Below are 24,357 nucleotides of genomic sequence, written 5' to 3' on the forward strand. Positions count from 1 at the left end.
GATGCAGGAAAGGTTTTCTTCTGATGACTCTTCCATGAAGGTCATATTTGTGCACCACCACTCCAGAGTCTGCTAAGTCTTCCTGAAGGTCTTTTGCAGTCAAATGGGGGTTTTGATTTGCCTTTCTAGCAATCCTACGACAGTTCTCTTGGAAAGTTTTCTTGGCCTTCCAGACCTCAACTTGACCTCCACCGTTCCTGTTAACTGCCATTTCTTAATTACATTACGAACTGAGCAAATGGCTACCTGAAAACGCTTTGCTATCTTCTTATAGCCTTCTCCTGCTTTGTGGGCATCATTTATTTTAATTTTCAGAGTGCTAGGCAGCTGCTTAGAGGAGCCCATGGCTGCTGATTGTTGGGACAAGGTTTGATGAGTCAGGGTATTTATAAAGCTTTGAAATTTGCATCACCTCGTCTCTCCTAATGATGACTGTGAACAAGCTAATGAAGGTCTGAGACCTTGGTAAAAGTTATCTGAGAGCTCAAATCTCTTGGGGTGCCCAAACTTTTGCATGGTGCTCCTATCCTTTTTTTCACTCTAGAATTATACAAAACAAAAATAATACACTAATCTTGCTTAAAATGTTGAAAAGAATGTTTCATCTTTAACTTTATGACTTTCGGAGATCAGTTTTGATCAGGGTGCCCAAATTTTTGCATGCCACTGTAGAAGTCTTAGCAGAAGATGCAGAATCAGTAATTTCATCGTACAAATAAGATTCATTTGGTCAAAGAATGATCAATTTGGAATCCTGTAAAGGAAATGTAGAAAATTTGTTGAGCAAAAGGGATCTGGATTTAAGAGACCAATCAAAAACTGTTAGTGGAATACTGAAATAAAAAAAACATTATATATTCAGGTATTCAGGAGCTTCATCTGTGAACAAATAATGGAAATTATGTTTAGCTGAAAGCCCTTTGTCAGTATCCTTTTGCCATGTTCTGCTTTTATAAGGGAAAGCTGCTTTCTCTTGTATAAAAAAAACTTTTTAATTGGGATAAGCACATTCCTTGGCCTAATTACGTTAATTCTTAAGGGGTGAATTTTCCTTTCACTGTAAATAGTTTATAATAGAAAAAATTTCTGAAAAGTTATCTCGCCATCTGCCCAAGGTGAGAAACTTTGAAAGCTATAAGTAGCGTTGGTGTATGTTTCTCTTTACTGTCCCATTCCTTCCAAGGGGCAGAGAGGTTACCTTATTTGACCCTTACAATTTCTGAGTTGAAATTTGGTCCTCCCTCATTATAACTTCACGATTTGGTTTTTTTAGTTGCCCTTTGAAGTAAATATACCACATAAAGTTCAAACTGCCGTTATGATGGTGGTACAAGGAATGTGAATGAGTTTCATGAAAAAAATAGACAAGTTTCAGTTTTGGGGAGAGATTGGGTAGGATGGGCTTGTTTTCTCTGGAGTGGAGAAGGCCTGGGGGGGGGGACGGGGACCTGATAGAGGTATTTTAGATTATGAGAGGCATTGATAGGGTAGGTAGTCAAAATTATTTTCCCATGGTAGGCGTATCAGAAACAAGATGGCATACGTTTAGTGCGAGAGCAAGGAGTTTTAAAGGGGATCTGAGGATCTGAAAGGTAAGTTTTTTTTATGGAGTGGTTAATATCTGGGATGCTCTGCCAGGGGAGGTTATGGAGTCGTATACAATTACAATGTTTAAAAGGCACTTAGACAGTTAAGTGGGCAAGGCATAGAGAGGAATAATCCTAATACAGGCAAGTGGGACTAGAGTATAATGGGCAAAAACGTGGGCATGGATGTGGTGGGCCGAAGGGCCCATTTCTATGCCGGACAAGTCTGGTGTTCTTTTTGTATTATTAACAAATGAGCTGAAGGTAAAACGGTGAGTTAGATAAGCCAACGATTTGCTACCTGAAATGTTGCTCATTAATGGTGAGTGGAAATAATTCCAAATGGCCAAGTTATCTTTAAGACTTTTGACCAGCGTGAACACTGCTATTTTTTATTGTGTTTGCTGACTTTTCATGCATTGTTTATGTTACTTAGATGTTTTGTGTAACATCTGCTGTGTTTGTGTACAGGACTTTGTGCCTATGTGCTATAGGTGTTCAACTAACAACCCACTCCTCAACAACCAGGGAAATGTCTGCATCAACTGCCGACAGCCTTTTGTGTTCTCTGCTTCCTCCTATGGTGAGTTTACTTTCGAGCACTGACTATGACCTAGTTAACTTATACTTACTGATCTGATGGCTATGTACTTTTGTTTGCTGTGGAGATTTTAAAATTTGACACCAAAGCTATAAATAGAAAATGCTGGAAAAACTTAGGTCAGATAGCATCAATGGAAAGATATTTTTATTAGTCACATGTACATCAAGACACACAGTGAAATGTATCTTTGTGTAGAGTGTTCTGGGGGCAGCCCACAAGTGTCACCACGCTTCCAGCGCCAACATTAGCATGCCCACAACTTCCTAACCCGTACATCTTTGGAATGTGGGAGGAAACTGGAGCACCCGGAGGAAACCCACACAGACATGGGAAGAACATACAAGCTCCTTACAGACAGCAGCTGGAATTGAACTTGGGTCGCTGGCACTATAATAGCATTGTGCTAACAGCTACATTACTGTGCCTACCCACAATTAACTAGGATCTATGTCACAAACCCGAAACGTTGACTGTGTAGGGACTCACCATCCGAGCAAGCGAACCAGCTCGGCGGTCGGGTCACACGTCGTTGAAGCAGTGAGGCCCAAGATGGCAGTGAGCCTTTGTCTTCCCCGAGCGACAGGGAGAACCCGCACGTGGGAAAGGTTTGATGACGTGGCGTATACGTCATTGCCGTTTTGAGTGGGCGGGAACAGGCTCTCTTAAAAAGCCCACGCAAGGCGGGAAAATAAACAGTTCTGTTCTGAAACTCTACGACTAGTGTCTTGTGTTCATTCCGCGGTAGTGACCACTACATTGGTGACCCCGACGGTCCAAACGGATTTTGGACCTGCACAATGGACGACAACGCAGCATCCAACGCAGTGGCACTCAAGCTGCCCACCTTTTGGATGCTTCGTCCCAGCGTATGGTTTCACCAGGCCGAAGCACAATTCCACCTTCAGCGGATCACCTCCGACTCCACAAAGTACTACCATGTGGTCAGCTCTCTGGACCAGGAGACAGCCGCCCAGGTCAGTGACTTCATCCAGTCTCCTCCGGAGGAGGTTAAGTACCCGGCTTTCAAAGACCTTCTGATTCGGACCTTTGGCCTCTCCCGTCTTAAGCGCGCCACCCGCCTGCTTCATCTCGATGGCCTGGGGGACAGATCCCCATCCGCCCTAATGAATGAGATTGGCCGAGGGACACAAGCCCTGCCTAATGTTCAAACAGGCCTTCCTCGAACAACTACCCGATGAGATTCACCAACTGTTGGCCGACGCTGATTTCAGCAACCTGCGTGAGGTGGCTGCCCAGGCAGGTGTCCTGTGGAAGGCCAAACGTGAGCGCGGTTTGTCCGTCGACCAAATCGCCAGGCTGCGAGCCCAACGCCTGCTTAAACCAGTCCCAGCAACCGGGCGACCACACCCCAGAAACACAGACGACGACAATAGCAACCAGCTGTGTTTCTACCATCAGAGGTGGGGCGCGGAGGCCCGTCGATGCCGCCCACCCTGCAAGTCAGGGAAACGCCAGCGCCAGCTGCCGCTAACAGCTACGACGGCTGGCCGCTGACAAAGCCTCCTATTAATTCAGGACAAGCAGTCCGGGCAGCGTTTCCTTGTCGATACTGGAGCAGAGGTCAGTATTTTGCCTCCGACTGGCCGTGACACTCGTAACAGGCAACAAGGTCCTGTACTCAATGCCGCAAACGGCACAACGATGCGGACTTTTGGTACCCGTACACTTCAGTTACAATTCGGCGGCAGCCGTTTCACTTGGACCTTCACCCTTGCCACCGTTGCCTGACCACTCCTAGGAGCCGATTTCCTTCGGGCCCACAACCTGTTAGTCGACCTGCGGGGGAAACGGCTAGTCCACTCCAGAACCTTCCAGACCTACCCCCTGGGAGAAACCAGCCTACCAGCCCCGTGCTTGGACTCCATTTTCCTGTCTGGCAACGAGTTCACCAAGCTCCTAGCCGAATTCCCATCAGTTTTGGCACCTCAGTTTACGAATTCTATGCCCAAACATGGGGTGCAACACCACATCATTACCACAGGGCCACCCCTTCATGCCCGAGCACGACGACTACCTCCAGACAAGCTCCACCTGGCAAAGGAAGAGTTCCGTCACATGAAGGAGCTGGGGATTGTTCGCAGGTCAGACAGCCCCTGGGCCTCCCCCCTGCACATGGTCCCCAAAGCCACTGGCGGGTGGAGGCCCTGTGGTGACTATCGCAGGCTGAATGACGCCACCACTCCAGACCGCTACCCCATCCCTCACATCCAAGACCGCAGCCAACCTACATGGGGCCCGCATCTTCTCCAAGGTGGACCTCGTTCGGGGATACCACCAAATCCCGGTCCACCTGGGTGACGTCCCCAAAACTGCGATTATCACCCCATTTGGCCTCTTTGAGTTCCTTCGAATGCCGTTACGCCTTAAGAACGCTGCGCAGACGTTCCAGTGGCTGATGGACGTGGTGGGCCGAGACCTGGACTTCGTGTTCATTTACTCAGATGACATACTAATCACCAGCCATGACCGCCAAGAACACCTTTCCCACCTCTGCCAACTGTATTCCCGTCTCCGTGATTTCGGCCTCACGATCAGCCCGGCCATGTGCCAATTCGGGCTTGACTCTATCGATTTCCTCAGCCACAGAATCACCAGCGACGGAGCAACACCCCTACCTGCCAAGGTGGACGCTATCCCCCATTTTGCCCGCCCCGACACGGTCAAAGGCCTACAGGAATTCCTGGGGATGGTCAACTTTTACCATTGGTTCATCCCTGCAGCAGCCCGTATCCTGCGCCCTTTGTTCTCGCTGATGGCTGGTAAGGGCAAGGACATCGTCTGGAACGATGAGGCTGCGGCTGCCTTTGTTAAAGGCCAAGGACGCCCTGGCAAACGCCACGACGCTTGTACACCCTAGGACAGACGTCCCAACCGCCCTCATGGTGGACGCATTCAACACCGCGGTTGGTGGGGTACTGGAACAACTAATCGAAGGCAGTTGGCAACCCTTGGCATTTTTCAGCAGGCACCTTAGACCACCCGAACTGAAATGCAGCGCTTTTGATCGGGAACTTCTAGCGCTGTACCTGGCGGTCTGGCATTTCTGGTACTTTATGGAAGGCAGGTCTTTCACCGCCTTCACTGACCATAAGCCTTTGTCCTTCGCCTTCTCCAAAGTCTCTCATCCCTGGTCAGCTCGTCAGCAGAGACATTTGTCCTACATTTACAAATTCACAACGGATGTCCAACATGTCTCCGGGAAGGACAATGTCGTTGCTGATGCACTTCCCAGACTGACCATCCACAGCCTGTCCCTGGGTATCGACTACAAGGCCCTGGCTGACGCACAGCAAGCCGACGACGAACTGCCCAGCTATAAAACTGCAATCTCGGGCCTGCAGCTCCAAGATTTCTTAGTTGGTCCTGGTCAGCAGACCCTCCTTTGCGATATCGCAACAGGTCAACCCCACCCTATAGTTCCTGCAGCCTGGCGGAAACGCGTTTTCGATTCGACACATGGGTTGGCGCACCCGTCCATCAGATCAACTGTCCGGCTGGTCGCCAGCAAGTTCATCTGGCATGGCCTGCGCAAACAGGTCAGGGAATGGGCCAGGACTTGTCAGCACTGCCAGACATTGAAAATCCAACAACACACCAAGGTCCCGCCACAGCAGTTCGAGCCTACCCGTAGAAGGTTCGACCACATCCACGTCGACCTCGTAGGCCCTCTGCCAGTTTCAAGAGGAGCCTGGTACCTCCTTACCATCGTGGACCGGTTCACGAGGTGGCCAGAGGCAACCCCTCTATCTGACATCACGACTGATTCCTGTGCCCGGGCGCTGCTCACAACTTGTATCTCACGTTTTGGTGTTCCAGCCCACATCACTTCAGACAGAGGCACCCAATTTACCTCCAGCCTCTGGTCTGCATTAGCGAACATGCTGGGGACGCAGCTGCACACCACCACGGTCTACCACCCTCAATCAAACGGGTTAGTGGAACGTTTCCACCGCCATCTGAAATCAGCCCTGATGGCCCACCTGAAGGGTCCTAACTGGGTCGATGAACTTCCTTGGGTCCTGCTCGGCATACGCACTGCCCCCAAAGAAGACCTCCACGCTTCGTCAGCTGAACTTGTGTACGGAGCGCCCCTGGTTGTCCCAGGGGATTTCATACCCTCCCTTTGGGACCAAGGGGAACAACCCACGGCAATCCTGCAAAGACTGTGCTAGAGGCTCGGCAACTTGGCCCCGATTCCCACCTCGCGGCACAGTCAAGCCCCGTCCTGTAAGCCCAAAGAACTACGAGACTGTAGGTTTGTTTTCGTTCGCAGGGGCACACCTCGGGCACCGTTGCAACGACCATATGAGGGGCCGTTCTGAGTCATCAGGAATAATGGGTCCACCTTTATTTTGGACATTGGGGGCAAGGAACAGTCTTCAAGACGGACCGCCTCAAACCGGCCCATTTAGATCTACAGCAACTGGTCGAGGTTCCAGCACCGCGACGCAGAGGCCGACCTCCTAAGCAGCAGCTAACACAGCCCACGGACCTTGGGGACCATATCGTCGGTTCTGGGGTGGTGGTGGTTGTGTAGCGACTCACCGTCCGAGCAAGCGAACCGGCTCGGTGGTTGGGTCGCGCGTTGTTGAAGCGGCGAGGCCCAAGGTGGCGGTGGGCCTTCGTCTTCCCTGAGCGACAGGGAGAACCCGCGCGCGGGAAAGGTTTGATGACGTGGCGTATACGTCATTGCCGTTTTGAGTGGGCGGGAACAGGGTCTCTTAAAAGGCCCACGCAAGGCAGGAAAATAAACAGTTCTGTTCTGAAACTCTACGACTAGTGTCTTGTGTTCATTCCGCGGTAGCGACCGCTACAACTGTTTCTTTTTCCACAGATGCTATCTGTACTGCTGAGACTTAGAGCATTTTCTGTTTTTCTTTCAGATTTCCAACATTTGTAGTTTTTTTAAAGCTGTAAATAGGTGCTCTTGCTAAGTCGAGTTAGGGCAGAGGGGTGTCTGCACATATGGCAATGTAGAATGGTGGCAAAAACTGATCAAGCAAAACTCACAAAATGGAGAAATGCTCAACAGACTAGGCAACATTCATTGGGAGATAAACTATGTTAATTATCTGGTCAGTGATGTGTCATGGATGTAAGCTTATTTTCTAATGCAGGGAATGGAGGAAAAGGGAGAGAAAAAGTATGGTAGATTGCAGAAGAATAACAAAATGGATGAGAATAGAAAGTGAAAGAGGGAGGAAGTGAAAAGAGGAAGGAACAAGGTCAGCTTCTCCCATTCACACCAGTTTTAAAATAAAGGCAGAAAGTGCTGCAAACGCTTTATATAAAATCGTTAGAACATAACAGATTAACAACAGAAGCAGGAATTAGGCTAATCAGCCCTTTGAGCCTGCTCTGTCGTTCGTTAAGATCTTGACTGATCCCATCTTCATCTTACTGTACCCCGTGGCTCGCTTGTAGTTTAAATGTTAATTTCCACCTCGAATGTATTCAGTATCTTTTCCTCCAGAGCATTCTGAGGTAGAGTATTTCAAAAGTTCCACAATAGAGTTTCTCAGAGAAGAAATTCCTCCACCTCGTATGAAATGGGAGAGCCCTCATCCCTAGTTTCAGATACTCCCATTAGGAGAACCACCCTCTCATCATCCACACTGTCAATCCCTTCTCAGAATCTGTAAACCTTTTCAATAAGTTCACCTTTCATTTTTCTGAGCTCTAACGAGTATAAATCCAACCTGCTCAACCTATATCCATACATCAATCCCTTCAATGCAAGTATATCCTTCCTTAAACTTGGAGAGCAAAAGTGTCTGGAGTACACCACCTGTGGTCCCACCAGTAGCTTTTCAAGGTGCATCAAAATTTCCTTAATTTTATACTTCCTACCCCTTGCAATAGAAGGCAACATTCCATTAGCCTTCCTAATTAGATGCTGTAGCTGCATGCTAACTTTGGGTTTCACATATCAGGATTGCCAGATCCCTTTGTACCGTATTTTGTGGTATCCCTTTGTACCGTATTGTGGTAAGTAATAATTTGCTTTTTTTGTTCTTCCAAAGTGGAAACCTCACATTTTCCTATATCATACTCCAACTGCTTACTCACTTATTCCTCTGCAGGCTCTTTGAATTCTCCTTACAACTTGCCAACCCACTACTTTTTCTACCATCAATAAACTTTGAACAAATACACTAGGTTTCTTCATGTCATTATATAGATTAAAAAAATAGTTGAGGCCTCAGCACTGTGGCATGGCACTAGTTACTGATTGCCTATACAAAAATGACCTATTTATCCAAACCTCTATTTGGTTAGTTTAACCTCTATCTGTGCCAATATAATACCCCAAATCCTCAGTAATCTTTAGTTGAACTCAAAATAAGGGTGAACCCCATGCATATCAGCTTGTATGGCAACCTCTCTCTGAAAGTGCCAGAATTTTGAAGTTGGCAGAGGCCAAGATACTAAGTTTAGTAGTGCCAGTATTAGTTCAGTCAAATGTAATGTGTCTATGTTGTGGCAGTGGTATAAGTCCAGCGTATACTTCTCTACATAGCACAGTGCAAACACCAGTCTGCAGAATTTCTCTGGCTTATTTGTATGTTTTGCCTGCTACCTGCATGATGAAGCTAGTTGTTCTGCAAAGTATTCTATGCCCCATTATTAATTTTGCACTCTTTCAGATTCTCTTACTTGTCCCTTTTGGAATCTTCATTTTTTTCCCCCTCTTCATTACCACCTCCTCCATGCTGCTTGCACCTTTGTTTTCATGAGAGCCTGGTCTCCACATTGAAGACCAGATTCCTTGTGAGTCTGCCGTATTTGTACCTTTGGTCAGGAACTGAAGCAGAAGTGTGCACTTTGTGCCTTTAACAATTTACTTGACAGTGCAGAAGAATGTACCTTTATGGCAGAAGAACTACTGCATGCAGTAAGCAACTGACTTTTCAAAAGTCTCACTTTTCTTCCTCCTCTCTAAGGCTGTACTGCCCATTTTACATTTGCTAACAACCTGTTTAAATGGTGGGTGGTGTGAATCTAGCAATTTTTGCAAAGGCCAACCCTCCTGGCTGGCAAGTGAGTTCTTCCCATCCTGGGATGTATGCAGTCTCAGAATTTCCAATGTTTAGTCCCTCGCAGACAATACCTTGAATTTTTTTTTAAAGCCATAATATTTCACAGTTAGAGGATTTTTTAAATTGCAGTAGTATCCTATCACTTAATTTTTTTTATAATTTAAGTAATACATTTTTGATAAGATTTTACCAGAAACTAAAGTTTGAAAGAAGCTTTTTAAATGCAGATCCATTATGTTAGGCACTCTGCTACTTTCATTGCTTTTATTTCAAATGTTTGTTGCTCAGGATACTTCCTAAGCTGTTTTCTTCCTCAGAGTAGAAGAGTGTAGTGAAAATATAATCTTATCTCACATATATTTACTCCATCAGCCAGAACTAAGTAGTTAACAGGATCACCACAGATTATGGTATCTAATCCAGGTTACACTGACATTGGGTTTTCCCTTTTATGCTTAAACTAATTTTTCCTCACCTCAACACTCAAAACGTTACCTGTCTCGTTCACTGTATCTAAGTTGCTCACCTACAAGGAATGATTGAAATGAAGTTCCACCCCAATATGAATATATATTTTATTCCAGTTTTAGTTCCACACCATAGCTTCAATCCAAGGTAATTATTCAATAGTATGTGTGTGTACTTGATCCGAGGCAATAAAGAGGTATCCTTTTCAAGAAGTAGACATTCAAGTAACAAAATAAATCCATTTTCCTAACTTATTTTGTGCTTTCTTCTTTTCTCGCAAAGTGAAATATTTGATTACATTTAAAATCTCAACCTTAGTTGGTCAGGTCTTCTATTTTGTTTACTTTTATGATCTTTAGTATGGGGCAATATTTAAGCAATGCAAAGGTATTTTTGTAAGTTTTTTAAAATCCTGCTGTCATTATAAAAATCCTGCAAAATCAGAACACTTTGTGCAATTCACCTTGTTTTTTTTAAACATGCTGTGGGTGGGACGTCAGTATTGGTAGTGGCTAAATCCTGTTAGTTGCCAGGATACAGTTATCTCCAAACAAGATAAGTAGATTTGGTATTATTTAGCAGATTTGCTTGACCATTTGAAAAGCATGGTGTTACCAATGACTGACATTTATTGTGAATGATTAAAACAACTCATTATGACATGCATTTTAAAACATTATGTACACAAATCACAGATTGGAAAAAAACTTATGCTCTGTTTGTAATGGTTGTATACATAGTAATGTACTGTGATACTTTGCACTCTAACTGCCATGTATCATCTCGGATACTTTGGAATGACTTCAATTTCAGATGTAATGTTTCCAAATACCTTACTAAGATTTCACCCCCTCCCCACCTTTAACACATGTACACACTGCCCCACCCCAGCCCTTATATTGAATCTTAAATGCTTCTTCCGGAATCTTGTTAGAGATTTTTTATTTTAAGATCTGGATGAGCACTTTGGAAGTGCTTTATCTGAGCTTTATCACCTAAGGTTAACTTGAGGCCCTTCAGAAGATATGTATGGAGAGGAGTGGAACCAAAATAGTACATGAACTGCAAATGCAGCTGTTAATGTCATTCGCATGGATATGCTGTAAATGCAAGTTCCATTATCATTTGAAATTGATTGCCACTGTGAACCCTTCACCTGATTAAGTGTCTTCAACCTGAAATGTTTTCAACCTGAAACATTAACTGCTTCTCCTTCCACAGATGCTGCCTGACCTGTATTTTCTGCTTTTATTTTGCTAATGGAATTGCTTAGCCTTGTGTCTATCCAGGGTCAATAACCCATGTCCTTGGTGCCACAAGCAGGTCTTTAAAGACTTATATACAGCTGATGAATGGAACTTTGAGTCACTTCCCTGAAGATGATTAAAGACCTTAAGGTTGTGACTTTTATCTAGAATTTTGGCTATATCCATTGATTGGCAACTCACAGCCCCATGAGGTCTGCTTCTATGCCAAACCAGCTGCTGCAGCCATACAATTAGCAGTATTCCCAGGATACCAAAAATCCTTAAAAGGACCAGCCATGATGTCATCAGGTAGAATTATGAAGGCAGAGTCATAGAGTTAACAGCACAGATACAGGCCCTTCAGCTCAACGAGTCCATGCCAACCTTGGTACCCACCCAGCTAGTCCCAATTTCCTGCGCTTTGGCCCATATCCCTCTAAGCCTCTCCCCTTCATGTACCTATCCAAGTGCTTCTTAAATGATATTATTGTACCTGCCTCAACCACTTCCTCTGGCAGCTCATTCCATATATTCATCACCCTCTGCCTGAAAACTTGCCCCTCAAGTCCCTTTTTAAATCTTTTCCCTCTCGCCCTAAATCTGTGCTCCCTATTTTTGGACTCCCCTACCCTGGGGAAAAGACTGTTACCATCCACCTTTTCTATGCCCCTCATGATTTTATAAACCTCTATAAGATCACCCCTCATTCTCCTACACTCCAAGGAATAAAGACCTAGCCTGGCCAACTCAGGCCTTCTAGTCCTTGCAACATCCTTGTAAATCTTTTCTGCACTCTTTCCAGTTTAACCACTTCTTTCCTATAACAGGGTGACCAAAACTTGTAAACAGCACTCCCAAGTGCGGACTCACCAACGACTTATACAACTGCAACATAGTGTCCCAACTCAATGCCCTGACTGATGAAGGCCAGCATGCTAAATGTCTTTTTCACCATCCTGTCTATGTGTAATACTGCTTTCAATGAACTATGCGCTTTCACTCCTAGGTCCCTCTGCTCCATTGCACTCCCTTGTGCCATACCATTCATAGTACAAGTCCTACGCTAGTTTGACTTTCCAGAATGCATCATCTCACACTTATCTGTATTGACATCTATTTGTCACTCCTCAGCCCAATTCCCTAACTGATCAAGATCCCCCTGTAATCTACGATAACCTTCTTCACTATCAACACCACCTCCTAATTTCATGTCATCCGCAAACTTACTGATCAAGCCTTGTGCATTTGCATCCAAATCATTTATATAAATAACAAATGACAATGCACCCAACGCCAATCCCTCTGGCAACCACTAGTCACTGGCTTCCATTCCCAGAAACAACCTTCAACCACCACCCTCTGCTTCCTACCTCTGAGCTAATTTTGAATCCACCTAACTAGCTCCTTATGGATTCCATGGGACCAAACCTTCCAGACCAGCCTACCATGCGGGACCCTGAAGGCCTTGCTAAAGTCCAAAGAGACAACATCCACTACCCTACGCTCATCTACCTTTTTGGTCACCTCTTTAAAAAAAAAGCTCTAAAAGATTCGTTAAGCACAACTTTCCACGCACAAAGTCATGCTGACTCCTCCTAATCAGACTTTGTCCATCCAAATGCTGATAGATCCTGTGCCTCAGAATTCCCTCCAGTAGCTTCCCCACCACTAATGTTAGGCTGACTGGCCTTTAGTTCCCTGGCTTGTCCTTGCTACTACCTTTCTTAAACAACAGAACAACATTAGCCACCTTCCAGTCTTCGGGAACTTCACCAGTGGCTAATGATGAAGCAAATATCTCTGTAAGGGCCTCTGCAATTTCTCCTCTAGCCTCCCACAAACTCCTAGGATGCACTTGATCAGGCCCTGGGGATTTATCCACCTTAATGCGCTGTAAGGCTGCAAATACCTCCTCCCTGGTAATATGAATGTCCTCCAAAACATCTCCACTAGTTTCTCTTAGCTCTTGAGCAACCATGATTTTCTTATGCAACTGCAACATATTATACAGGGCAAGTCATGCCTTACTAACTTTGAGTTTTTTGACGAGGTGACGAGGGTAATTGATGAAGGTAGAGCTGCGGATTTGTCCGTGTGGATTTTAGTAAGGCATTTGACAAGGTCCCTCATCGGAGGCTCATCCAGAAGATTAAGATGCATGGGATCCAATGTAAATTGGCTGTTTGGATTCAGAACTGGCTTGCCCGTAGAAGACAGAAGGTAGTGGTCGATGGGACTTATTCCAGCTGGAGGTCTGTGACTAGTGGAGTTCCTCAGGGATCCGTACTGGGACCTCTGCTGTTTGTGATGTATATAAATGACCTGGATGAAAATGTGCATGGATGGGTTAGTAAATTTGCAGATGATGTGAAGATTGGTGGTGTTGTGGATAGTGTAGAAGACTGGCAAAGGATTTTGAACAGTTGCAGATATGGGCGAAGAAATGGCAGATTGAGTTCAACTTGGCCAAATGTGAAGTGTTGCACCTTGGGAGCTCAATGTAAAGAGAGAGTACACTGTTAATGGCAAGACCCTTAACAGTGTTGATGTGCAGAGGGATCTTGGGGTCCAAGTTCATAGCTCCCTGAAAGTGGCTACTCTGATTGATAGGGTGGTAAAGTTCATTAGTTGAGGCATTGAGTTCAAGAGTCAGGAAATTATGCTGCAGCTTTATAAAACTTTAGTTAGGCCGCATCTGGAGTTTTGCATTCAGTTCTGGTCACCCCCATTATAGGAAGAATGTGGAGGCTTTGGAGAGGGTGCAGAAGAGGTTTACCAAGATGCTGCCTGGATTAGAGGGGCATGTGCTATGAGGATAGGTTGGATAGACTTGGGCTGTTTTCTCTGGAGCAACATAGGCTGAGGGGAGATCTGATAGCGGTTTGTAAGATTATGAGAGGCGTAGATAGATAGCCAGTATCTTTTCCCCAGGATTGAAATGTCTAATACCAGAGGGTGTGCATTAAGGTGAGAGGAGGAAAGTTCAAAGGAGATGTGCGAGGAAAGTTTTTTCTTTTTACACAGAGGGTGGTGGGTGCCTGGAATGAGCTGCCTGGTGTGGTGGTGGAGGCAAATATGATAGAGGGTTTAAAGGAACTGGTAGGGGATAGACATTGTGTAGGCAGAAGGGATTAGTTTAGTTGGACATTTTATTACTAATGTAATCGATTCAGCACAACATTGTGGGCCAAAGGGCCTATTCCTGTGTTGTACTGTGTTCACTGAAAAAATGTTCATTAAAAATGCCACCCATCTACTGTGGTTCAAGACATATGCAGTCCTGCTGATCTCCAAGAGGATCTACTCTCTCACTAGCCACCCTTTTACTCTTAATATAGCTATAGAACCTCTTGGGATTTTCCTTACCTGCCAAATCCATCTCGCACCTTCCTTTTGCCCGCCTAATTTCCCTCTTTAGAATATTCTTAATCTTTTAAAAGTCATCAAGGAATTCACTCATTCCCGACTTCCTAAATACAATGTATGCTTCCTTTTTCTTGACCAGAGCCTCAATATCTCTTGTCAGCCAGGGTTCCCTAAACTTGCCAGGTTTACCCTTTACCCTAACAGGAACATCTGCTCATGGACTCTTGATATCACACTCTTAAAAGCCTCCCACGCCATTCATTCCTTTCCCTTCAAACAGGCTCACCCAATCACCCTTTGTTAGATCCTGCCTAATTCCCCAAAAATTAGCCCTGCTCCAGTTTAGGACCCTAACCTAAACCCGTCCAATCCTTTTCCATCACTATCTTAAAACTAATAGAATTAAGATCACTAGAGCCAAAGTGCTCCCTGACTGACACTTCAGTTATCTGCCCTACCTCGTTCCCAAAGAGAAGGTCCTGTATTAGACCCTCCCAAGTAGGGCCCTCTATATATTGACTCATGAAACTTTCCTGGACGCATTTCACAAAGTCCACCCTGTCCACACCCTTAACACCCTGGGTAGTTCAGTTAATACCAGGGAAATTAAAATCTCCCACTAATACAATCCTATTATTCTTACAACTATGAACAATTTCTCTACACACCTGCTCAAGTTTCCACTGATTACTGGGAGGTTGATAATACAGCCCCACTAGAGTGACCCTCCCCTTTCTGTTTCTAAATTCTACCCATATGGCCTCACTGGACGATCCTCCAAGAATGCCATCTCTAAGCACTGCTGTTACATCCTCCCTTATCAAAAAGGCAACAGCCCCTCCTCACTTTCCTGTACCTCTGTCACGCCTGCATTATCTGTATCCTGGAATATTGAGCTGCCAGTCCTGACCTTCCCTCAGCCGTGTTTCTGTTATGGCTGTAACATCCCAGTCCTCAGAGCCAATCCATGCTCTGAGTTCGTCCACCTTGCCTGTTAAACCTCGTGCATTGAAATAAATGCAGTTTCACTGGGTGTTCCTTTCCCTGCCTTTACTGTGCCCCTGGCTATCCTGATTATTGAACTTGCTCTCGCTGGCTATTGCTTTATCCCATGCCTTGCTCCTGATCAGAGTCCCACCCGCTTGCCAATCAAGTTTAAATCCTCCCTTGTAGCAGTAGCAAATTTCCCTGCAAGTATATTGGTTCCTCTGTGGTTCAAGTGCAACCCATCCCTCTTGTACAGGTCACCTCTACCCCAGAAGAGGTCCCAATGGTCCAAAAACCTGAATCCCTGCTCCCTGCACTAACTCTTCATCCACAGATTCATCTGGCCTATTGGCCTTTCCTTCTATTTCTGACCTCGCTAGCACTTTGGCACAGGGAGTAATCCAAGATCACTGCCTTCAAGGTTCTGCTTCTTAACTTCTTACCTATCTCCCTATACTGATTCTGCAGAACCTCATCCCTTTTACTACCTATTTCGTTTGTACCAACATGTACAACGTGTAACTTCTGGCTGTTCGCCCTCCCACTCGAGAATTTTCTGCAGCTGCTCAGAGACCTCCTTGACCCTGGCACCCGGGAGGCTACACACCATCCCGGTGTCTCTTCTGCAGCCACTGTCTGTACTCCTCACTATCGAATCTTCTATCACTATCGCCCTATCTGACAGCACCCTTTCCCTCTGAGCCTCAAAGCCAGTCACAGTGCCAGAGACCTGACTACTGCTGCTTGCCGCAGAAAGAAATATCCCCCTCAATGGTATCCAAAGAGATGTACCTGTTAGTGAGGGGAATGGTCACAGGGGAGCTCTGCCTACTGCCCTTACTTTTCCTTGTGTTCACCGATCTATCTGAAGCCTGTACCTTGGGTGTGACCACCTCAGTAAAGGTTTCATCTGTGAAGCCCTCCACTTCCTGGATGATCCTGAGTATATCCAGCTCCACCTCCAGTTCCTTGAGCTGGTCTGTCAGGAGCTGCCGCTGGGTGCACTTCTCACAGATGTAGCCATCAGGGAGACTATGAGGTTCCCTGATTTCCTACATCTTGCAGAAGGAGCATTCCACTGCCCTAACTGCTATGCTGCCTGCACTGAATCTAGTACTAAGGATCAACAGTAATATAAAACCTTACGTACTTACCAGTGCTTCCAGATACAGATCTGATGCTGGATAACACCAGGGTCAATTACTGGTGGGCACAGTTCTCTCACTTCATAATGGGTACTGTACTGCATATAGGTCTGTTACTGCATAATACTGAGATACGTTGCTAGAGGGCATGGGTCTTTCCCTGAGTAACACTGTGGGCATGGGTCTATCATTGTTATAGACAGATACAGTATTGTGGGCACTGGTCTGTCAATGTATAACACTGGGTACAATACTGGTGGGGACAGGTTTGATACTGCATAATACTGGGGTACAGAATGGTCAGCACAGGTATGTTGTATGCCCACCAGTGTTGTGCCTTAGTGTTATGCAGTAACAGACCTAAAGCCATCTGCACAGCACCCATTATGCAGTGGGTCTGGCACTGAATAACAGTGGGATACAGTGGTGTGCACAGGTTTATCACTGTACATAAAAACGTTAAACACTGGAAACACTCAGCAGATCAGGTAGCAACTGTAGAAGAGAAACAGAATTAACAAAAGGTTGCTCACCTGACATGTTAACTCTGTTTATATTTCACAAATGCTGAGTTTCCAGCATTTTCTGTTTTTATTTCAGATTTCCAGCATCTGCAGTTTCCCTTTGATTTTCTATCACTGCATAACATAGGTACTGTACTGGTGGTCATGAGTTTGATAGTGTGTAACATGGGTATATTGCTGGTAGGTACAGGTCTGTCTTCCTAAAAATTGGGATACTCTTTTGGAGGCTACAAGTCTTATTCTGCCTCTGACTAGTATCAAAAAGCTGTTTTAAAGAGCTGGTGCAGGCACAGTGGGCTGTAAGGTTCTGTGAAATACTATTCATATCCTCAAATTTTCTACTGCTAGAAACTGGTGTGTGTACGTGAACTGGAGGGACTCCCAGATAATGCTGATGCTGTGAAGGACAGTGTTTGTTGGGAGTGGCCAGGAAGGAAATGTGTCCAGCTTCTTGATATTTGGGAGAGAAAAATGTTTGTCCTGTGAGGAAGGTGTGAACAGCTATTGATTTTTAAAAATACATACTTTTGTTGTATTTTTCTGAATTATTTGACATGTTACTGTAGAGATTATTTCTAAATTTGGAGGTTGTCTGTGTCTCAAGTACTCCACAGGGTTTGAATAAGTGTTGACATTTCACTGGACATTCAAATAATTCTTTCTCTTCACCGCTCAGAGGGAGTCTCCAGTGCTTTTAGAAAGGACATAGGAGATGTTGCAATGCAAAATACAGCTGATGCTGGATATTTGAAATAAGGTAGAAAAGGCTGAAAATACTCATCAGGTCAGGCAGCACCAACAGAGGGAGAAACAGTTAACATTTCAATTTGATGACCTTCCATCACTTCTGAAGAAAGATTATCTGTACCCTAGAGTAGAAATTGTCTTTGTTCTGCCCACTCCTCCCCCTTCTCTGCAACTGACTCTTCATAGTTCTGATGAAAGGTCATAGATCAGAACAGTTCACTCTGTTTTCCTCTCTCTACAGATGCTGTCTGACCTGCTGAGTTTTTCCAGCATTTTCTGGTTTTATTTCTTTACAAAATGTCTCATATGATCTGTTGCCAGATCATGCAGTATCAGGGAGATGGAGTGTCAAATTAATCTTTGTTCCTAGGCTAAGGAGTGGGGCGGTTATCTTGGATTCCCACATTTGGGATTTATTAATTGACCCGTGTTGAAATGGATTTGCAAGCTTGATTAGACCGTTCAGGATTATAAACAAAAAGGGACATGACATTCTGAAGAGGGAAGGTGAAATTTGGCAATGAAGAGTAAGGATAGAACAATATACCTTGCTCTTAAATTTCCTGATTCCAAATATCTATAAGTATCAAAATATTCAGAATTGCAGGACTCAGCAAAATACTATATGCAAATGGTACATGATATTTCTTTGCAACAGTGTCTACTGACTTTCTCAAAAGGTTGCCTTTCGACTTATAAGTTCAGAAACCTAAAGGTTTTGCTCAGAGGTGCTGTGATCTGGGTTTCCATTAGTTGTTCATTTCACGACTTGGATGTGTTTACAGAGGTGCTGCCGCTTGTTCAATTCTATTTGGAAGAAGGGATTACGGATGAGGAAGCAGTCGCGCTGATTGATCGTGAAGTGCCCAGTACAGAATTGAGAAAGGATACCTGGCAAGAAAAGAGTATTGGCGGTATCCATTTTGTTCTATCATTCCACGTAATCTAGATAGACCATTTCAGCACTGATGATTACCATGGCAAGATTGGTACCAGTCCCTTGTGTGACACTTGTCAAGGAAATGGGGGGAGAAGCCAGCCGTTAGTCAAGGCTAGAGCTGTGATCATGGGTACTTGGAGAGAATAAGGAACACAGTAGAAAAGAATAATTAGACAATAATTATCTGATCAGACTTTAGGTTAATCTCTGCATTTTTGGAATATTAAACACTGATGCCGCTAATATGAAAAGTCATTAACAGCTCCTGCAAATCTAACTTCTGTCGACAACTTCTAATGCCAAAAAAAGAAACTAATTAGTGCTCTGGATTATTGAGTGCATTATCAGCCCAAATAAATGAGGTAAAAGAAGTCATGGTCATTAAATCTTTGAAAGATTTTGCAATTCAGTGGCATTTGCCAGTATTTGGAAAGTACAAATCCATAGCCTTGTTAGAGTTATCATGGAAGAAGAGCTGGGTTGTCTGCAACTCATTTGACTGGTGGCTTGCATCATCCTCGAGGCTCACAAGAGACTTTAACATCTAAATACAAAAAAAAACTTTAAATTTTGGCTGCAACCGAACTTACTTTGAGCTGTGAATGGGCACAATGAGTCACATTATTTGCAATGTACAATATTGTCTCAGTGATAGCATCCACCTTTGAATCAGAAGGTTATAGCTTCACACCCCACTCCGGAACTGGAGATGTAATGGCCCAGTCTTCCCTAGACCAGCCTGATGTCCATGCTCAGCAACCGTCTGGCCACAAAACCTGATGTTACGTGGAGCGGTAGGCAAACTCCAAGAGGATTGATGAGGCCCAGCACAGGGCATGACATAAGGTCATAGAGGAAGACCCACCTATAGAATTGCTTTGTGAGCCAGTTAAGCCCCACCCATAACTGTCCTTGAGAATGTCTCTATCATTGGAGGAAAAAAACAGACTACTAAAATTAATATTAAGTATTGAAAAAAACTGTGAAAATTAAGAAAATTTAAAATTAAAAAGTTGTCATCTTATCTGTCTTGCTGTTCCTTTGCCAGATTAAACAGTGGAATTTACAGCTTAAGTGCTGGGAAATCTGTGGAAATTCATGATCTATCAAGGTCCAACATCAGAACACAGTTCCCGGTGATCACCTGTGTGGAAGTTTGAGACTTCTGCATTTACACAGAGGATCTGACACTCAGTACAGTTATGGCAGCTCTGCTGAATTTGCCAGATCTTCTGTGAAAGCGTTCAGGTCAATCTAGGCTACTTCAGTCCAGTACTGAGGCAATGTTGCACTCTCAAAGGTGTTATCCTCTGGGTGAAGCTTTAAGCCGTATGTGAATGCCGTGATATGCTGCTCAATTATATTGCTTCCTGTTAAAATCTTGTATTTTTCAATGTTGAATCATCTCTTTTATACTTCCTAGATTCACAAACTCTACAACTTGATGATAGTGTGGCCAAGATCGAGACAGATCCATTTTCTGCAAAACTAAGTTTTGAGGTAACTAGTTATAAGAGAAATTCAGTTCACCATAAGAATTGTTTTACCTGACTTCACCGTACAGGAAGAGGACATTATACCAGAGACACAAGAGACTGCAGATGCCAGAATCTGGGGCAACAAACAATCTGCAAACAAACAAAGTGCAGACTAGGTGCAGAGCTCCTGCACTCTAGCTGCAATAGCCATCCCGAGCCCCCAGTTGCATACCATTTCAATTCCCCTTCCTATTCCCATACTGACCTGTCCATCCTCTGTCTTCTCCACTCCCAGGGTGAGGCCTAATGCAAATTAGAGGAATAACACCTCATATTCCAGCTGGATAGTCTACGTGATGGTATGAAGATTGAATTTTCCAATTTCACATAATCCTGTTTTCTCTCCCTCCCCCCAATCTCTCCTACTGACCCTCCTATTTTTGTCCCCTTTCTGATACCCCCCTCCAGCCTCCCTTCAGCCATTTTCACCCCCCTCTCCCTTCTGGTTCCATCACCCACTACCACACATTTCACTCAATGGCTCTCTTCCCCTCCCCACCAACCAAAAAAATAAAATCTGGCCATGGTTCCATCTGCCTTTCACCTCTCCCCTAATAATTTCCATTATCACCTACCTTACTTATTAGATTCCAGCACTGATAATCCTTTGTGTTCTGCTTATCACCCTCCAGCCTCTGTCTCCACCTTCATCCTGCCCTCCCCCCACCTGGCTTCACCTCCCTCCAGATTTTTTTTCCAATCTATCTCCCCTCCCCTGTGGTCATTTCCCCCAACTTTAGTTCCTCTGTAGGCAAGGCAGTGCTGTGCATGACATTTTGGGCCTTGTAAGCGATCACATATCCAATCTTCTCCCTTAAATGAGCTTTTCTCTCAATGAGCAGAGGCAGGGGTTTCTGTGGGCAAACTTGGCAGTCAATTGGAGTTAAGATTATAGAGATGTGGAGCATACACCATGGATACAGGACCTTCAGCCCAACCTGTCCATGCTGACTATGGTTCCCACCCAGCTAGTCCCAATTTCTTGCATTAGACAATAGGAGCAGAAGTAGACCATTCGGCCCTTCGAGTCTGCACCGCCATTTTGAGATCATGGCTGATCCTCAACAATCAATATCCTGTTCCTGCCTTGTCCCCATATCCCTTGATTCCCCTATCTATAAGAAACCTATCTAGCTCCTTCTTGAAAGTGCCCAGAGAACTGGCCTCCACTGCCCTCTGAGGCAGTGCATTCCACAAATTCACAACCCTCTGGGAGAAGAAGTTTTTCCTCATCTCTGTCCTAAATGGCCTAGCCCTTATTCTTAAATCATGCCCCCTGGTCCTGGACTTCCCCAACATCTGGAACATATTTCCTGTCTCCATCTTGTCCAATCCCTTAATAATCCTGTATGTTTCAATCAGATCCCCTCTCAATCTTCTCAATTCCAGCTTGTACAATCCCAGTCTCTCCAACCTCTCAGCATAAGACAGTCCCGACATCCCCGGAATTAACCTCGTAAACCTACGCTGCACGCCCTCTATAACCAGGATATCCTTCCTTAACCCTGGAGACCAAAACTGTACACAATACTCCAGGAGTGGTCTCACCAGGGCCCTGTACAAATGCAAAAGAATCTCTTTGCTTTTGTACTCAATTCCCCTTGTAATACAGGCCAACATTCCATTAGCCTTCATCACTGCCTGCTGCACTTGCTCATTCACTTTCAGTGACTGATGAACAAGGACTCTTAGATCCCTTTGTATTTCCCCCTTACCTAACTCCACACCATTCAGATAATAATCCGCCTTCCTGTTCCTGCTCCCAAAGTGGATAACCTCACACTTATCCACATTAAACTTCATCTGCCAAGTATCTGCCCACTTACCCAACCTATCCAAATCACCTTGAATTCTCCTAACTTCCTCTACACATGTCGCACTGCCACCCAACTTTGTATCATCAGCAAACTTGCTAATGTTATTCACAATGCCTTCATCTACGTCATCAACATAGATCGTAAACAGCTGCGGTCCCAGCACCGAGCCCTGTGGCACCCCACTAGTCACGGCCTGCCATTCTGAGAAACATCCATTCACCCCTACCCTTTGTCTCCTATCCGCCAACCAGTTTTCTATCCATGTTAATACCCGCCCCCCAATTCCATGAGCCCTAATTTTACCCACCAATCTCCTGTGCGGCACTTTATCAAATGCCTTCTGAAAGTCGAGGTATACAACATCCACTGAATCTCCCTCGTCTATTTTCCTGGTTACATCCTCAAAAAACTCCAGTAGATTAGTCATTGCCCTTGGTAAATCCATGTTGACTCGACCCAATCCTATCATTGCTATCCAAATATGCCGCTATTTCATCCTTAGTAATGGACTCTAGCATCTTCCCCACCACAGATGTTAGGCTAACTGGACGATAGTTCCCCGTTTTCTCCCTCCCTCCTTTCTTAAAAAGTGGGATAACATTAGTCATTCTCCAATCCTCAGGAACTCACCCCGAATCTAAGGACATCGGAAAATGATCACCAATGCATCCACAATTTCTAGAGCCACCTCCTTTAGTACCCTGGGATGCAGACCATCTGGACCTGGGGATTCGTCAGTCTTCAGCCCCATTAGTCTACCCATCACCATTTCTTTCCTAATGTCAATCCACTTCAGTTCCTCTGTCACCCTCTTCCTTTTGTCCATCCTTACCTCTGGGAGATTTCTTACGTCTTCCCCCGTGAAGACAGATCCAAAGTACTTATTAAATTCGACTGCCATCTCCCTGTTTCCCATAATAATTTCACCCGATTCGGTCTTCAAGGGCCCAACATTGTTCCTAACTAACTTCTTTCCCTTCACTTACCTAAAAAAGCTTTTGCTATCCTCCTTAATATTCCTGGCTAGCTTGCCTTCGTACCTCATTTTTTCTTCCCGAATTACCTTTTATGGGCATTCAGCCCATATCCCTCTAAACCCCACCTATCCAAATGCTTCTTAAATGATACTGTTGCACCTGCCTCAACCACTTCCTCTGGCAGCTCATTCCATATAAGCACCACCCTCTGTGTGGAAAAAGTTGCCACTTAGGTCCCTTTTAAATCTTTCCCTTCTCACCCTAAATCTATGCCCCCTAGTTTTGGACTCCCCTACCATGGGGAAAAGACTGTTACCGTCCACCTTATCTATGAGTCTCTAATTTTAAACTCTTCTGTAAGGTCACCGCTCATTCTCCTGTGTTCCATGGAATAAAGACCTAGCCTGGCCAACCTTATAACTCCAGGCCTTCTAATCTTGGCAACATCTTCGTAAATCTTCTCTGCACTCTTTCCAGTTTAATCACGTCTTTCCTACAATAAGGCGACCAAAACTGTACACAGTACTTACTCTAAATGCAGCCTCACTAATGGCTTATACAACTGCAGCATAATGTCCAAACTCATATAGTCAGTGCCGTGACTGATGAAGGCCAGTGTGCTGTATGCCTTCTTCTCCACCCTGCTACCTGTGACACTGCTTTCAACAAACTATGCACTTGTACTCCTAGGTCCCTCTGTTTCATTACACTCCCTAGTCCCCTACCATTCATAGGGTACACTGGTTTGACTTTCCAAAGTGCATCACCTCACACTTATCTGTATTGAAATCCATTTGCCATTCCTCAGCTCACTTTCCTAACTGGTCAAGATCCCCCCTGTAATCTACTATAACCTTCTTCATTATCGATAACACTCCCTAATTTTGTGTCATCTGCAAACTTACTGATCAAGCCTCGTGCGCTCGCATCCAAATCATATACATAAATAACGAATAACAAGGATCCCAACACCGACCCCTGCAGCACAGAACTAGTCGCCGGCCTCCTTCAACAACCACCCTCTGCTTCCTACCTCTGAGATAATTTTGAATCCACCTAACTAACTCTTCCTGGATTCCATAGGATCCAACCTTCCAGATCAGCCTACCAGCGGGACCTTGTCGAAAGCCTTGCTAAACTCCAAATAGACAACATCCACTGCCCTACTCTCATCTACCCTTTTGGTTACCTCTTCAAACAAGAATCTAAAAGGAATTCATCAAACTAGACATCCCATGCACAAAGCCATGCTGATTCCTCCTAATCAGACTTTGTCTATCCAAATGCTGATAGATCCTGTCCGTCAGAATTCCCTTGAGTAACTTCCCCACCACTGATGTCAGGCTGACC

General features: G+C 44.8%; 1 protein-coding gene across 3 annotated transcripts in view; it reads left to right on the top strand.

The window, feature by feature from the left end:
• ift122 (intraflagellar transport 122 homolog (Chlamydomonas)) overlaps positions 1 to 24,357 on the top strand; it is a 163,510-nt gene that overhangs the window by 134,305 nt on the left and 4,848 nt on the right. For 2 of the 3 annotated variants that reach the window (XM_052017940.1, XM_052017941.1), the window contains 3 exons: positions 2,058 to 2,169; positions 18,521 to 18,649; positions 20,099 to 20,175. In XM_052017940.1, the coding sequence (XP_051873900.1) occupies positions 2,058 to 2,169; positions 18,521 to 18,649; positions 20,099 to 20,175 (318 nt within the window). The remainder of the gene's footprint in view (positions 1 to 2,057; positions 2,170 to 18,520; positions 18,650 to 20,098; positions 20,176 to 24,357) is intronic. The other variant, XM_052017942.1, reaches the window with a different exon arrangement.

Source organism: Pristis pectinata, chromosome 6 (assembly GCF_009764475.1).
Source record: "Pristis pectinata isolate sPriPec2 chromosome 6, sPriPec2.1.pri, whole genome shotgun sequence".
Taxonomy (NCBI): Eukaryota; Metazoa; Chordata; class Chondrichthyes; order Rhinopristiformes; family Pristidae; genus Pristis; species Pristis pectinata.